Source organism: Pleurodeles waltl, chromosome 3_1 (assembly GCF_031143425.1).
Source record: "Pleurodeles waltl isolate 20211129_DDA chromosome 3_1, aPleWal1.hap1.20221129, whole genome shotgun sequence".
Taxonomy (NCBI): domain Eukaryota; kingdom Metazoa; phylum Chordata; class Amphibia; order Caudata; family Salamandridae; genus Pleurodeles; species Pleurodeles waltl.
In genome coordinates, this window is record NC_090440.1 from 878,036,819 (window position 1) to 878,052,148 (window position 15,330).

The following is a 15,330-nucleotide window of genomic DNA, read 5'->3' on the forward strand; positions in this document are numbered from 1 at the left end:
TAAGTGCTCCAATAGCCCCTTCTAATCCTGAGATATAATTTAAATGTTGCCTAAATAAATTATCCTCACACCTTGCTCTCTCATCCACGATGACTAGATGCAACACCTTCGTAAAGCACCACGTTACAGACGAAACCCCCAAAAATAAACAAACTAGTACAACCAACCTTTCCACCTCAACTGGAGATACAATTCATTTTGCTTTGCCAGTGGGATTGTGAAGCATGCATCTTTTAGGTCCAACTTCACAAGCTAATTTACCTTCTGTAAAATAGCCCTCATTGTTTTTAGCCTGTCTGCTACCTTTCTCTGGGAAGAAACAGTAGCCGTCTCCATACCCACCCTGTGTTCTACTCTGCAACTGTCATCTTCGTCTACTTCCTCTTGCCCTGCTGCTTCTTGCCCTTTGTGGAAAGAAGCAAGTTGCTTCTTGAAACCCATCTATATTATCTGCCTTGACCCTTATATTGGGACCCATAATTTATCCCCTCCTTCCAACCATTCCAAAACACTTCCCCCAAATATAGACAGCATAGAGCTTTGAGACTTCAAGTGCTGAAAGTGTGAACACATAGAGTCAGACACTTTTAACTAAACCGTACCCCTATAGAAGACCCATTGTATCCGTTCTTTTTTTAACAAAATAGCCTCGCATTGCTCAGTTATTCGACCTGTGTTTCTATTTCCCCCAAAAAAACATCTCTCATTGGCACCGTCATCTTTTATTTAGTGGCACTGCATTTACACTGGCATCATTTATGCTATTTTGTTTTGTTAAGTACTCACACACTTTATATCTTCCACCGTTTAACTTAATGGAGGTTAATCTTTCATCCATAACTCTCCTCCACATTTTTCCTCAGTTGCAATTCAGAAGCTACTGATACCTAATGTGATTGTCTGTTAATGCTTCAAATGTACATGTGGCCACCAATTGTCTTAGACTAGTTATATACGTATCCATCATCTCTCCTTTATACTATTTTCAAAATGATACCTCTCACATTTTGTGCTTACTCAGCGCATGTAATGTATATCTAGTTACTTCAGATGAATATTATACTCATTTAGGCCTTGGGCGAACTCAGTTCTGGTGAATTATCCAAAACCTTCTGTCTTTCTGACCCCAGACAGTGCATTAAGAGTTATTATTCCCCTTCGTCCGAGGTTTGCTCCCTAAACCCTTGTAAAATGTCGAAATACTTTTTCCACTTGCTCCGTGTCCTTGGTGGTTCTCTAGGATGGTGTAAGAAAAACAGTTGGGATGTGATGTTGTGCATGTCCCCATCCATAATATCAACATCTGAGGTCTAATTTTGCAAAAAAAATGGAACATGTAGTAGAAATCCTTCTTAACTCATGTACACAAGCTTGAAATTGCACATTTGTTGAACCAGATCCTGTGACATACTAAAAGTAGTAATAAGTGTCTTCCTAAAGTTATTAATGGGAATATCCACTACACAAGGTGTTCTCAAGTGTCATCTTTTATGGGTAAAGTTTTAAAAATGATAATATTTTGTTTCCTATAATGATTATCTACCTCACTGCAGATAGTCACCCAATGGCCCACATGTCAGAGAATATATTTTCTGCCCATCACTATTTCCTTGAACGGGCGCAGCTGTCTTCGTTCCTCGGTAACTGAATGTCTTTGGCCATCTGCTTGATTTGCTCATCAGCTTCCTGTCTCTGTGTCATTCCTGGTACTAATAATCCGCTGAATACAATTGACTTTAGCCTGATCTGTCAAAATGGCCACCTAAAGCATAGGCCTGTGCGTCCATTCCGCTTAACAGTACTGCCAACCTTCACATTCCCGGAGTTGTGTGCTCCCAGAATTGTGATTGAAGAGCGCTGTTAAGATTTATAACAGTCAGGGTGACCACTTCATGCTGATTGTTACAAATATTAACAGAATACTTCACTAACCATGCCCTTACAGTGGTTTGCTTGTATTCCAGTCTAAGTCATATGCAACACTACTATGCTCTACCTGGTGTCTCCTCATATGTATTGAGGTGCCTTATCCTCAGTCACCAGGGTAATAAATGGTGTCCTCTGCGTTTTTTCAGGTCTGGTGGCTCAGTGGACTAATGCTTCCACTGCAGGTATCTGTGTTTGATCTCAGGGTCACAGACTAGAATCCCAGCAGGTCCCCTCAGCCTTCCCAGGTCGATAACTTGAGTACCATTAAGTTGGATAACAATAAATATTTGTTTTTTCACTGCCACAAACTCGTTCAGGGCGAAAGTGCACTTTGCATGTACATGTTTGAGTAAAAGAAAAATCTTTCATAGGATGCACCTCAGCCGGCAGCAGGACTGCCACATTTAGAATAATCAGCAGCTTCCTCACAGTAACGCTCTAGAATGGAGCCCACCCCTCTCCAGTCAGAGGCTTCAAGGAGACCACAGGCTCGGCTCATGCTCTGACACTTAAAGCTGAGCCAGATCTCTAGCTTGGCTCTCCTTATTTTGTTGCTGGCTTGCCCACCTCTGGTCCTGTGTGTGAATGACATTAGCACTGCTGCTTTCCCTGTGGGGCTTTACCCGTTCTGTGCGAGGGAAGGTGGTATTGCTACTTCCCCTGATATAGCACTGTACTAGTCCTTTGTGTGAACAGTCGTGGCTGGCGCTGGCTGAAAGAGGTGGGGCAGCATGTACGTGAGCGGGGAGGGGTAATTACATTGAATACAAACAATTTAAAAAAAACACTTACCCTTCGATCCCGCACCGCGCTGCTCCTCTGCCTCCTCCCGTCTCGCTGGTGCTGCAGGCACAGGTTCCCAGCCTGCCCTGCGCCAATCCTGACACTGCTTAGAGCAGCGTAGTTCTGTGCGCATGTGTGTTTGGCTGGCCCGAGACTGCCGGCATCCCCCAGTGCACGTCACCCCCGTGGCCCCGCCCCTTTTCTCAAAAAACAATCATAAACACAGTTTGGGAAAAGGTTTGCAGCTGCCTCTGCAGGCGGTGGGGGGGCCCCTCTGTGTGAAGGAAGCTTGCACTGCTGCTTTCCCTGTTAGGCTTCATCCCTTCTGTGTTTGAGGGAAGCTTGCGTTGCTACTTCTCCTGATATGCAACGTATCAGTCCAGTGTGTGAATGAAACTTGCACTGCTGCTTCCCCTGTTGGGCTTTACCCATTTTGTGTGTGAGGGAGATTGTTTGAAAATCACCAAAAATCGAGGGTCAAAAATTGAGATATTTTGGGAGTGAATTCCCTCCACGGCTCATAACTATATTCCGATGTTAACATAACTGCTAGGTGGTCGTGACTTTTCAGTGCTTGCTGGTGCAGTAGACCTGAACCTTATTTAGATAGGGTGCCTGGAGTTCTATTTTTAACAGCAACCTAGAAACGTGCATTCATTCTTGACCCTCAAGTACTGTGGAACACGGGGGGGGGCTGGTCCTGCTGGGGCAATCCCGGACAGCAGCCATCTTTCCAGCTCACACACATGGAAAGGAGCAATCCTGCATGTCTCCTGCGCACCCACGCCTGCTTAGCTAGCTCATTACCGTGAAAGCCACTATGGGGATAGGAAGCATGAAAATCGCGCAATAAGCGTAGCCCCACGGGCAGTGGGAGGTGCCAGTTCTATGATTCATCTGTTGCAGCTGCTATCAGTGGGGCTCTTGCAGGCCCAGGCTAGAACTGCAGTCGGAATTACTCAGCGTTTCATCCATCGCAAGTCGATACAGTGTGCACCATTAAGATTTGTTAATGGAAACGCGAGGGGAGTGCTTAATTTTGAAAAGAATTAGTGCCGGTGCCCAAAGCTCTCCTGAGAAGCCCTTGGCTGGCGCTATTAAATGTCAGCGCACCAAGGGCCTGATTTATGACGCTAACTCTTCATAAATCAGGCCCCAAGTGTCACACTGCCTAGTCTTCGAATCACGTCAGGCCTCATGAATACACTGCCAGACACCACCTGCCCCTATATTTGACTCGTGCAGGTTCGTGCTTTGTCCCTTTATGATGGTTTCGGCATCATTCTTTCCAGCGCTTCATTTGTAAATAAAAACGTGCCAGTGCTCAAAGCCCTACTCGCAAACATGCGGCTGCTATTAAATGTGGGAACACGGAATACTGAGGCAGCGTAATCCTGAAGCCATCTCGGGCCTCTTCAACCCACTTAAAGCCATTCCTTGCCCCTTCAGCTAACTTTTGCAGCTTTTGGCTTTCTCCCATCGTGACGCGTTTTCGTTTTTCTCTTCCTCCGTCCTTCCCACGTGCCTTTTGTTCGCAGCAAATGCTTGAGGCAGAAGACTAAGCGCCGGCCCTCAAAAATAAGTGCAAGTGCTCCACACCGGAAACAATAAGCACAAAGTAAGCCCTGTTTTTTCCCTCCTCCATCACCCATGTGTGTTTTCCTTCTCTCGCCCTAAAATAAGTGCTGGTCCCAAAATATAAGTGCTACTGGCCCCCAACGGCAACTGGCTCAAATTAGGCACTGGCTTAGGGGCATATTTACAAAGTTGTCACACAATGCAACACAGCAAGGAAGGTTACTGTACTGTGTTGCATGAGAGGGAGAGAGCAGGATAGCGTTGTAGCTAGTAAAACATAGCGCTCCTCTTTTCACCAGTGCTGACTCAGGGTCACGCTGCCTAGTGCGTACACAAACCTTTGAAAAAGTGCCTGCAGGATGTCTAGCTTAGGTTTTGTACTGGAAATGTACAGTTCCAGTACAAAATACTACGCCCAGACAAACCGTTCCCACTTTGGAGTGCAGCACACATGCAAAATCAGAAACATTTGGAGAAATAACAGTTCCCCCTTTTATTGTCATCTTCAAACAGGCTTTATTTATTGGTACCAGGCCCACTCACAAATGTGAGTAGATAGGGTTTTGCGTCAAAAACCATTGGTGGTTGCATGCAACCGTCTATTTATCAACCATGGTACACCCCCTTGACGCAACTCCATGCAGACTAGCACAGAGATCTACTTTGCATTAAGTTAGAGGTACTTCTGAGTGCAATCAAAGTTTTATGCTGGAAATTAAAATCCCAAATAAACATTTTATGTCAATTTGTCTCACTCTTGTTATACAAAATGTTAGTAAGTCTGCTCCTGAGTATTTAAGTGTCATAAAGACACAGTAATGGTCACTAGATTGGAAAGACAACATAGTCATGAAAAAGTCTTTGGTAACTGTGTAATCACACCCTATAGTAAAACAAACGAGCACACCTTTATGAGCGATAATCTGGTTCCAAATAAAACACACAAGAGCACAAGGGGAAACACAGTGTTTTTGAGTCAATATCCCCACGTCATGTGCAAAAGATAGATATATGAGGCTGCACCACAGGCATAAATACCACAAGTCAGTCCTGCCTGCGCACTGCTTGTCCTGATTGCGTTTTAGGATAAGTATGGTGTATTTTGTGTGGGTGTCATTGTCAGGAGCTTGCCTGTAACCCAGGGACATGGTGTTCTAAACCAAGAAAACAAGTGTTGTGTCAGGAGACAAGCCCTTTCTGATGCAGCAGTAACTGAAAGGGAAATAAGAAGGTACAGAATTTTCTGAGAGCGCCCTGTTCCTGCTTAGACCGGGTGGTGTCGAGGCATTAAATTCTAGACATGCCAATTGAAATAAGCATTGGCACAGCCAATAGGTCATGCCTTTGGGACCTTCTAAGTATTCAGCCATGCAGCACTTTATCCTGGGTGCTTACAACATCTACTGTTCTTTAACATGTAAGCTTTAACACTAATAGGCATACTATAGCACTGAATTGAGAAGTACGTATTTAAAGAAACATTTGAAAGAAACATTAGTAGTATGCATAATGTTTAAAAACTGGATTTGCACACACAATTTATTTTGTTTGGCTCTGAGTTGCAGGTTATTGTACCAATGCCAGATAGTATTTCCAATGTTGGAAATCGGGCTAGTAGTTGTGTGGCCATCACAAGTAATAGCTCCTCAGTTGTCCTCAGTAGGAACCAAACAGCCCATTGTAGCGCTTTACTCTCACAGGGAAGCGAGGCGGAGCAGTCTAAGGCCTACTCAAGGGAAGTGGTGTGGGCTAGGAATCACCAGTCACTGGCACCCAAGAATAACACTCAATAAATGATAGTCCAGTCAATACCTTTTCCATTTATTACACACACACACTTCTAAATACTATGCAATAATTTACAAATATACATTGGCAGATGGAACATACCATAGCTGACACTGTGCAGCCACTGGTGACCACTCTAGGCCCCCAATAAGGAGAGATCAGTAAAACATATACAATTATCGTTCACACCCAATAAAAACCTTTCTCAGAAATAAACTTTGTGTTTGTACATTCCCTCATACACTTGGGATTAGGCTGTTATGGTCAGGAAGCCCCTAGAGCACCACAATAAAAATAGCATTTGGAAGAAACATGACCATGTAACCATATTGTCAGCCCCTAGAGGGCATAACCACATGGAAAGAGCATGGAAGAGAGCACTGCAGTATAACCATATATTCAGCCCAGACTGGGGATAGTGCATTACACATTTTCAGGCTTCGCAGGCCTGCTAGAATGTTATTACAAACAAGGACCTTAGAACACTAACTATTCCCAACTGTAAAACAAAAGCTCCAGCCAAGAGCAAGCTTAAAAAGGCATTGAATGTGGGAGAGGTTATGATTTTGGGGTCCTCTCCAACCTAGTGTGGGGACCCAGAAGATGACCTTGGCAGAAACAAGAAGTCCTGCTGAACATTTTGGCGGTGGTCCCATTGTCCTAGGACCGCCACAGGCTGAGTTATGGGCAAAATTGTGTTGTAAAAGGAATGCCCGGAAAGCAATATGGGGCGAGTTTCCTGAGTGCAGTAAATATTGTAGAATAGGCTCTCCCTCTGTGCAGGGGACAGCCAAACTGAGGATTTCCCTTGTGTCTTTTCTATTTAAAAGGTGCCGGTTTCTATATTTCTCAACTTCTAAACTTTGGAAGAATTTAGGAATGGGGTTGCAAATTTAAATGGCTCCGATTCTCAAATCGGTAATAGTGTGAGTAATGCGCTTGTCTGGTGTACACATAAAACTAGTCCTGTTGGTAAGCGCTTCAGCGCCCCACAAAGAGGTAGTATGTGCTATACTAATGTAGTTCAAGCATCACACACAGAGTGCAGCATAAGGAAGAGGGTGTGGCTTAATGGCAAGAGCTGCTAACTTTCGAGCTGGTGAACCAGGTTCGTGTCTTGGTATTGGATTAACATCCTGTGATTATGGGCAAATCACTTAATCTTCCCGTGCCTATCAAAAATGAATGTGTCTTTGTGAAACGTAACTGGTGCTCATGTAAAGAGCTCCAATCTTGGGGTCGAGTTTGCGCTATATAAAACTGCACAGAGTAGCATTTTATGAACTGTGTCCAGCTTGTTTTAAGTTGACATGAATTGCAATCGTTTTTCATTATGTGTTGCGAACATCAGTGTTTTTAATTGTTACAGTATAGATTGCTGAACAGTAAACATTTTTGATTCTATTTGATAAAGACAGTAGGCCTGATATATTTGTTCCGAAAAGCATATTTTGAAGTTGATAGACATTTAAGGATGGATTATTTTTACTCTGTATTGAAGCCTGCAGAGAGGTGTTTTGTTACATTGAATCTCTATAGCAGACAAGAGGTTTGGTGTTGGTTACCTTCTCTGCTCTGACCAGCTGTGTGGGTAGGAGATTTGCACTGTGATAGTCCTTGATAGACCCTTTTAGAAGAGGTTGTATTTTGCTTTGCCATCCAGGCACTTGAGCAGGTGGGTGGGCGAATTAGCCCCATGGAGTTATTTGAAGAGACAGGATTAAGCTTCTTACAGAGCTCAGGAAGAGAGGAGCAGGCCCTGATGTGTTGGGGGAGGCATTTCCATGTTTTGGGTGCAATATGGGTGAAGGAGCAACCTCCTGCTTTGTTTTTGTGAATGCGTGTGTATGCAGGTGAGAGTGAGGTTGGTCAAAGTGTAGTGTAAAAGTATTTTGGTCGAGTGTTGTGTAGGTCTTTGTATGTGTGAGTGAGTAGTTTGAATTGGCTGCTTTTGTGAGTGGGGAGTCAGTGGAGTTTGTAGTGTTAAAGTATGTTGGTCCAATGTTGTGTAGGGCGTTGTATGTGTGAGCAGTTTGAATTGGCTGCTTTTGCGAATGGGGAGTCAGTGGAGTTGCATGAGGTGTGGTGCGATGTGGGTGCAGGTTAGTAGGTCCATGATGAGTACTGGGCAGTGTTCTGGATGGTCTAGAGTCTTTGTGGGATTTGCTCGGATATTCTGGTGTAGAGTACATTGCCGTTCTCAAGCCTGCTTGTGATGAGTGCTTGGGTGACGGTACATCTAGTGTTCGGTGGTTCATTCTATAGCTGTGTGCCCAATGGTTGCCAATATTCAGTAAAGTAGACCTGAGCTCAAGATGGTGACAAGCCAGTGATAAAGACCACAGGCCTCATTGGTTCACAGTGAAAAGACAAGCCCAGTGCCACAGGTCTCATCTGTTTATTATGAAAAGTTATGAGAAAGGCAGGCTTGTCTTATTGTGAGAAGCATTTGTTAAGCTAAAAGTGATTTAATAGTAGATTGTTATCACATTGTGCTACATGCTCTGGACAGGTATTTTGTTACATGTAAGCTCACAGATTACCATAGCAGGCAAAGTTTGGGCGTTGATCACCCCCTCTGATAAAGCATAGGAATGGAAGATTTTCTCTGTGATAATTCTTGTTAGGCCCTTTTGAGTGAGTATGTGTATTGTTTTAACAACTGTAATTTTGTACTTATTTTTTTATTTTATAACAGCATGACAGTGTGCAGTGTAAGCACACGTACGTAGACTTGTATAGGTTATGGTATGAAGCAGTTCGTAAAGGCTCCAGACTTTATTGATCCATTGCAGAAAGATATGTTAGATTCCATAGGTTTGATCTATTTATTATGAACGTTTATTAAAAAGCCATTAGGCCTGACTTTTTGTGAAAAACGTGTTAAGGCAGTAAATTTTGAAGAGTGAATTAATATCACACTGCACTAAAACCAGTAGGCAGGTATTTTATTACACAGAAACGTATAGATTATTATAGAAGGATAATTTCTTGGTGCTGGTGACCCACTTGAAAAAACGGTGCGGAATTGCACTATGATAATCCTTATGAGTCCCTCTAAGGAGGGTTAATATATTGCTTTGACATATTGGTACTTTTATTACTGCATACATAATGTATGCCTTTTGGGAATACTTTGCTCAATAAAGTAGTTCAGAGTTAGTTATGGTGACACAGCGATGATAAAGGCTATCGATGTCATTGGATCATTGTGAATGTTTATTTCATAAACCTAGGTCTGATGTGTTTATTATGAAAAGTTAAAACAAATGCAGTGGACTTGATATATTTACAATGAAAAGCATATGTTAAAGCCAGAAAGTGTTTAAAGGTAGATCATTATTCCACTGTGCTGAACACCACAAACATGCATCTGGTTACATGACGCCACACACATTACCTTCGTAGGCAAGGATTTGTGTGTTGATCATCCTTTGACAAACCCTAGAGGTTGAACATTTGCTGGCAACCAGCATGGAATGGTACTGGCTACAATGTACCATTGTTTTCTAATTCCATGGTGGCTGATACATTGGTTCTAAACATGGTAGCCATACTGGAGCTTTAAAATGACGATACACTATGTACAGCACCACTGAAAGATGGCCTTCTGGGGCCATGTTTAATTTAGTTTGATATTGCATGCATATGCCTGCTACATTTAGGCGGCAGCATATTTTCTTTTTTCTACTTATAGGGGGTCATTCTGACCCCGACGGGAACCGCCATTTGGCTGCTCCGCGGTCAAAAGACCGCTGCAGCCATTCCATCCTTCCCGCTGGGCCGGCGGGCACTAACACTGTTAGCGCCCACCGGCCCAGCGGGAAGGGGGCCTGCAACACTGAAGCTAGGCAGACAGTGAAAAGCAGGCTGGGGCCCTGTTAGGGGGCCCCTAGACACCCGTTACCGCCAGCCTCTTCCTGGCGGTGTAAACCGCCAGAAACAGGCTGGCGGTAAGGGGGTCAGAATCCATGGCAGATTCACCCAGCCGGGGAAAATCCGGCGGGAAACCGCCGGACCCGGTTTTCTGACCGCAGCTTTACCGCCAAGGTCAGAATGGGCAGGGAAGCACCGCCAGCCTGTTGGCGGTGCTTCCGTCATTCGCGGCCCTGGCGGTCTTTGACCGCCAGGGTCGGAATGACCCCCATAGTCTTTTAATTTAATTTGCATAGGTTTTTGAGTTTGTGTGTGTGTTTTATTGTGGTTGTGTAAATGGATGAATCCAAGAATTAATCTGTGGATGGATGAAAGGATACATATGTGCAACCATGAGTAACAGAGTGCATGTATGATTGGGGCCAGTTCTAGGGCAGTACGAGCGTTGCTTCTGCATCTGGTGCTGACCACAGGGGGCACTGTGTTTAAAAATAACACAGGTTTAAAAAGTACCTGCTTCAAAGTTCCTAATGTGTCCAACAGTTTGGTTACTCTTTTTGTCACAGAGATCCTTTTGTTACTTGCAGTTTATATGTAACAACTCTAATATAGCACAGTGAGCTATGAACTGTCGTCCAAGAGCTGCATGCAAACTGCAAGGTATAGGTTAGAATGTATGTTTTTCCTTGTCTTTTATTATTCTAATAGTGGAAATAGGGTTCATTTGGGTAGAAATACATTCTTACTATGGCACGTTTTTAATCTGGAGTTTGTGCTTCGCCAGACCAACGCTCTTAAAATATACTGCCAACTGGTATCAGTAATATGTGACTCCTACACCTTATAATCCTCATTGTTTTATGTAACGTTCCCTATAGACTGATTTACACACGTATGATTCATTGTCCCCGTATAAAGTGTGTGTGATGTAAGGTGCGCTGATAGCCTACTCTCTTAGGAGTAACTCTATAAAAGAAATGAAATGCATGTGATAGAGGGGCTGTGGTGGAGCGTGGTGGTGAGGGAATTTGTGGAGAAGGAGATTTTTGACAGGGCACCAACAAAGATTGTGGCACGGGGTGCCACCAGCTCTAAAGCCGGCCCTGTTTATAATGACTTATTGAGTTCCTAAAGCCATAAATGAATGAAGAGCCATTGTTATTTATAAGCAAGAACCATTGGCATTGCCAATAATGGGTGGGAAATGTATTACAGATACAGGTTGGTGGGTTTCGGAAGGTTAATAGTATGGCTATTTGGTCCCTTAGATTTGCCAACCGTTTTTGAACGTCTGGTTCTCGAATTGATTTAAAAATTTAAAAAACACAAATAACCAGGAAGGGTGAATTGCCGAGATGATTGCATATTTTTTCAATCCCTTCTTCCAAACTACACCCCTTTTCAAAGACAGGACTGTAGGCCTTACCTCTGCTTTTTATTTAAGTTCCTGGTTCCTTCTGCTTTCTCAGCGACCTGCAATTTTACATATTTTTCTCTGGGAAACAAAGGAAGCACTAGTATCTGTTTATACAACCAGCGCTCGAACTGCACCCCGAAAATGCGCACAGATGGAATAGGAAGACAGAAAGGAAATAGGTTGGCAAAGGAGAGAGGCGTGGCACTTAACTAACCAACCCGAGAACCAATTGGAACTTAGCTCATATCCATACAACTGTTCTGTGGGGATGTCACAACCGTGAATCATGCGTCGTTCAGTAACGCCGCGGACACCTTCTAGACGTGGCTCGTGGGGCTCGAAGGACTCTAACCTTTGCCTCCCGCTGGCGCAGGTAGGAACATGCTGTTTATGTGCAAACACTCCAAAACTTGGCGCTTGAGTCAATTCTCATTTACCCAAATGCAGAATGCTGGGCTTGGCTGAAAGCTGAACTGTGTCACATCTCTAGTGCTAGCCCGTGACGCAGCACAGGAAGCGGCATTTCGCCACCAAGGCTGCAGATAAGCCTCTTAGTCAAACCACTCTGCACTTTGCAAAATGATGAGCCACGTTGTCGTGTGTTGTATTTTTCATACACTTTTTTTTAAATGGTGTTCAGCAACCAGGTGACTGGCTGCGCGGCCATGTGCCCAAAATGTTTGATGCACTGTCACAGTATCACGGCAATGGTGGACGTTCAACAACAGTGTGATTGTCTGTAGTTCATGCATCAGTGACTGATGATCAGTCTCCTGGTGACTGCTTGACAACTAAGGTTACGCGTAAAAAAGGGCGCCTTCGACCTCCGAGTCTACTCGTGGACTGTCAGCTAGGGCTCTGACAACACTTGTTGAAGACTTTTGCTACGTTTCATGCTTCATTCCACAAGTTTACACTGAAACGCGGAGCTTGGTAATATGTCCAAGCTGTGTGGAGTAGCACTGATGCTTCAGTCTGCGCATGGTTTGTAAGGAAGGCTGCATTACTGTGAGTGCAAGATATTTGCCACTTTGACACATTAGCTCACTTGCGGATTGTTAACCTGAGCAATAATGCATTGACTTAAAGATGCTTGCCCATGTTAGACCCACCAGTCCACCAGTGGATTATCACCTAGGTCGGTATCATCATGTATTGAAACCTTTAAATGGTTGAGCCACTGGCCCACTTGTCATTTCTCAACTGTGGCCATCTGGTAATGTTTTGAAAACATTTGCAGTATGTCAACCTATTGTCCCACCAATGGTCTGTCTACTTGGTCTAAGTGCTAACATGTTGAAAGCCTTTTATATACGTTTGAACTAATTGCCAGCTGGTAATTTATCATGTCAGTCTATGTGGGGGTGCACCAAAGGCCTTTTCCACACAGTCATCTCTTTGGATCACTAGTGAAATGTCACCTAGGGCCACATGGCCATGTATCAATGACCTTTGTAATATGGTTGATCTGCATTGCTACTGGTGGATTGAGAGCTAAAGCATCGTATATATGCATTTATATAGCAGTTACTGCCCCTAGCGAGGCTGTAAGTTGAAGTTTTATAGCACACAGTTGTCCCATCATTACACAAGTGGATACTTGCAGCTATTTGTTAAAGATGTGCTGTACTGTTGATCAACCCATCAGCCTGTTAGTGGGTTGGAAACTAGAACCAGGGCCGGCTTTAGGGCGGTTTGAGCTGTGCGATCGCACCGGGTGCTGACCTGGATTGGGGGGTGCTGACCTCAGGGGGCGCTGTGTTTAGCAATGACTTACGAACCTTGAGCTTTAAAAGCACCTGCTGAAAAGTTCCTTGGGCGTGCAGCCTTCAGGAAACAATTAAAATGTCAAGATATCTCTTGTAATTAACGTTACCACAAGGGAGAGAGATGGGAGTTTTGTCTAGCAGCAGCTTTGACTCGCCATAATGTAGCGTAGAGGGTTAATATGCCTGCAGCAAAGAACAGAACTATATTTTATGTGGATAGCAGAGTGGATTAGTAAAGCCAGCCTTTACAAGTGCTTAAAGACAAATGAATGTATGTGTAAGGGGGGCTATGGAGAGATGGGGGTCATATTTGCCGGGTCGTAGTGAGAGAATCTAAGAAGGTGGTCAAGGGGTGGTGGGGTGCCAAAAAATACTGTTGCACAGGGCGCCACCAGCGCAAAAGCCGGCCCTGACTAGAACAATGTGGGCATGTATCAAATTTGTTTGCTGTGTAGTTGATACAACAACTGCAGCACATTTAACCATTAACCATTACATATATAATAGTAGCTTGGTCGGTCACATCTGATCACAAGTCCCGTTTCGTAATGAGGAAGTTCCTGTGGGACCATGGATGTCATTTAGGGGTTGCAGCTGCTACCTCGGGGCTTGCTCTCCGAGGCCCCTAAGACTGCCCTTTGCAACCCCCCCTGGCCTCAGAGGTGGCAAAATCAGTGCTTGGAAAACAGTGACAGTGCATATTTAAAAAAAATGATTTTAAATGTATGTTGTAAGCATGTTTGCAGGTGGGTGGGTGTGTTTACGTGAGAGAGTGTGTGTGTAGATGTGTCAGAGTGAAATTTGAGTACAAAGAGCGTGATGAGCGTGCGTGTCACTTCCACTACCCCTGGCATTTTGGTGAATTGACGTTAATGCATGGGACTGTCTCCTTATTGGGGAACTACAAGGAAAAAACTGTTCAAGTCACAAACATATGGGACAATAATTAATGAGGACTTTATTTTCAATAAAATTGGATTACCAGTATCCTCAATTGCCATTTCCTGAACAAAGAAAGTCCTATGGATAGAATGTGAGACTCAGAAAGATTCCCGAGGCTGTTCTTGAACTTTATCCAGAGCCATGTGACAAACACCATTGAAGGATAATCCTTAGCACCCAGAGGTAATCTGGCCTATGCCACTGAAGAACAGCGAAAATGGCAGATTTCACAGTATTGATTTAAGCGTTGGTAAGGCTGAAGCAGAGGTTGAGGCAGGGTTGGTCCCATTTCTGCTTATTTTTAAGAATGGGTTTTGAGAATTGTCACCCAAGTGTAATGGGAATATCCAAGAAACGGTCTGACCTACAGGACGGGCGACTCCTTACCCATCCAGTCAAAATCACAAAGAGAGTGCAAGGTTGGACTAGTCAGTGTAATTATGTACAGGGGTAATCCCAATCTCAAGTACTGATATGACCCCTTGAAATTGTATATAGTCTTCCTTTATTCATAAGTGTGGATTATATCTCTCTCATATCCCCATGATACATAACAGTCAACATGTATTACACCCTAGGTCATGCTAGCCTGGGGCTTTCTCTAAATTGGAAGTACATTGTAAAGAATAATTGACATATACAAAGTGACCCCAAAGCCAGCCCATTAGGAAGTCAAACACTAATGCCACCAATAGTTTCCAATGGCACAGAGTTCCAATACCTAACAAAAAGTTAAAATGTTTTAAGCACAAAAAAAAAGACAAAAGGGAAGGAAAAAACAATAGAACAGGAAAATTTGAAGAAAAAGAACCACCGGGTTCTCTGAATGTTTGAATACTTTAAGGGAGGATGAATAATAGCACATTTGGTAAGTCAAAATAAATATCCATTGGATTCACAATGGCCCGCAGCAAAGTCCACCATGTATAATTGTGTAATGTTTTATCAACAAAATAGCATACACATAGGAAAAAATAATTGGTATACATATTTAAAGGTTTAAGTAGGTTGTATTATTTCCAATAATTTGTACAAAGTCATCCATTCAGTTAAAAAATTCATTCTTTTCCATCATATCAAGTGTAATATATGGTCATTATTACATTACCACAAACCCCGATATATTAATGTGTTAGATCAAGCAGTTCAGATCCAAATTGATCACATCTGTATGAATATGGTTAGTAGTAGGCCCATGGTATCAGGCACCCAAGGAATACAGTCAGGACATCAAAAGGGATTGAAGTT

The 15,330-nt window shown here is 43.5% G+C and overlaps 1 protein-coding gene across 2 annotated transcripts in view; it reads left to right on the forward strand.

Annotated features, from left to right (window-relative positions):
• SH3D21 (SH3 domain containing 21) overlaps positions 1 to 15,330 on the forward strand; it is a 193,263-nt gene that overhangs the window by 37,943 nt on the left and 139,990 nt on the right. Inside the window, exon 1 of one of the 2 annotated variants that reach the window (XM_069223856.1) lies at positions 11,642 to 11,744. The exons of the other annotated variant lie outside the window; for it this stretch is intronic. Coding sequence (XP_069079957.1) covers positions 11,658 to 11,744 — 87 coding nt within the window. The 5' untranslated portion in view covers positions 11,642 to 11,657. Of the gene's footprint in view, positions 1 to 11,641; positions 11,745 to 15,330 lie in introns of those variants that run through there. 2 annotated transcript variants of the gene reach the window in all.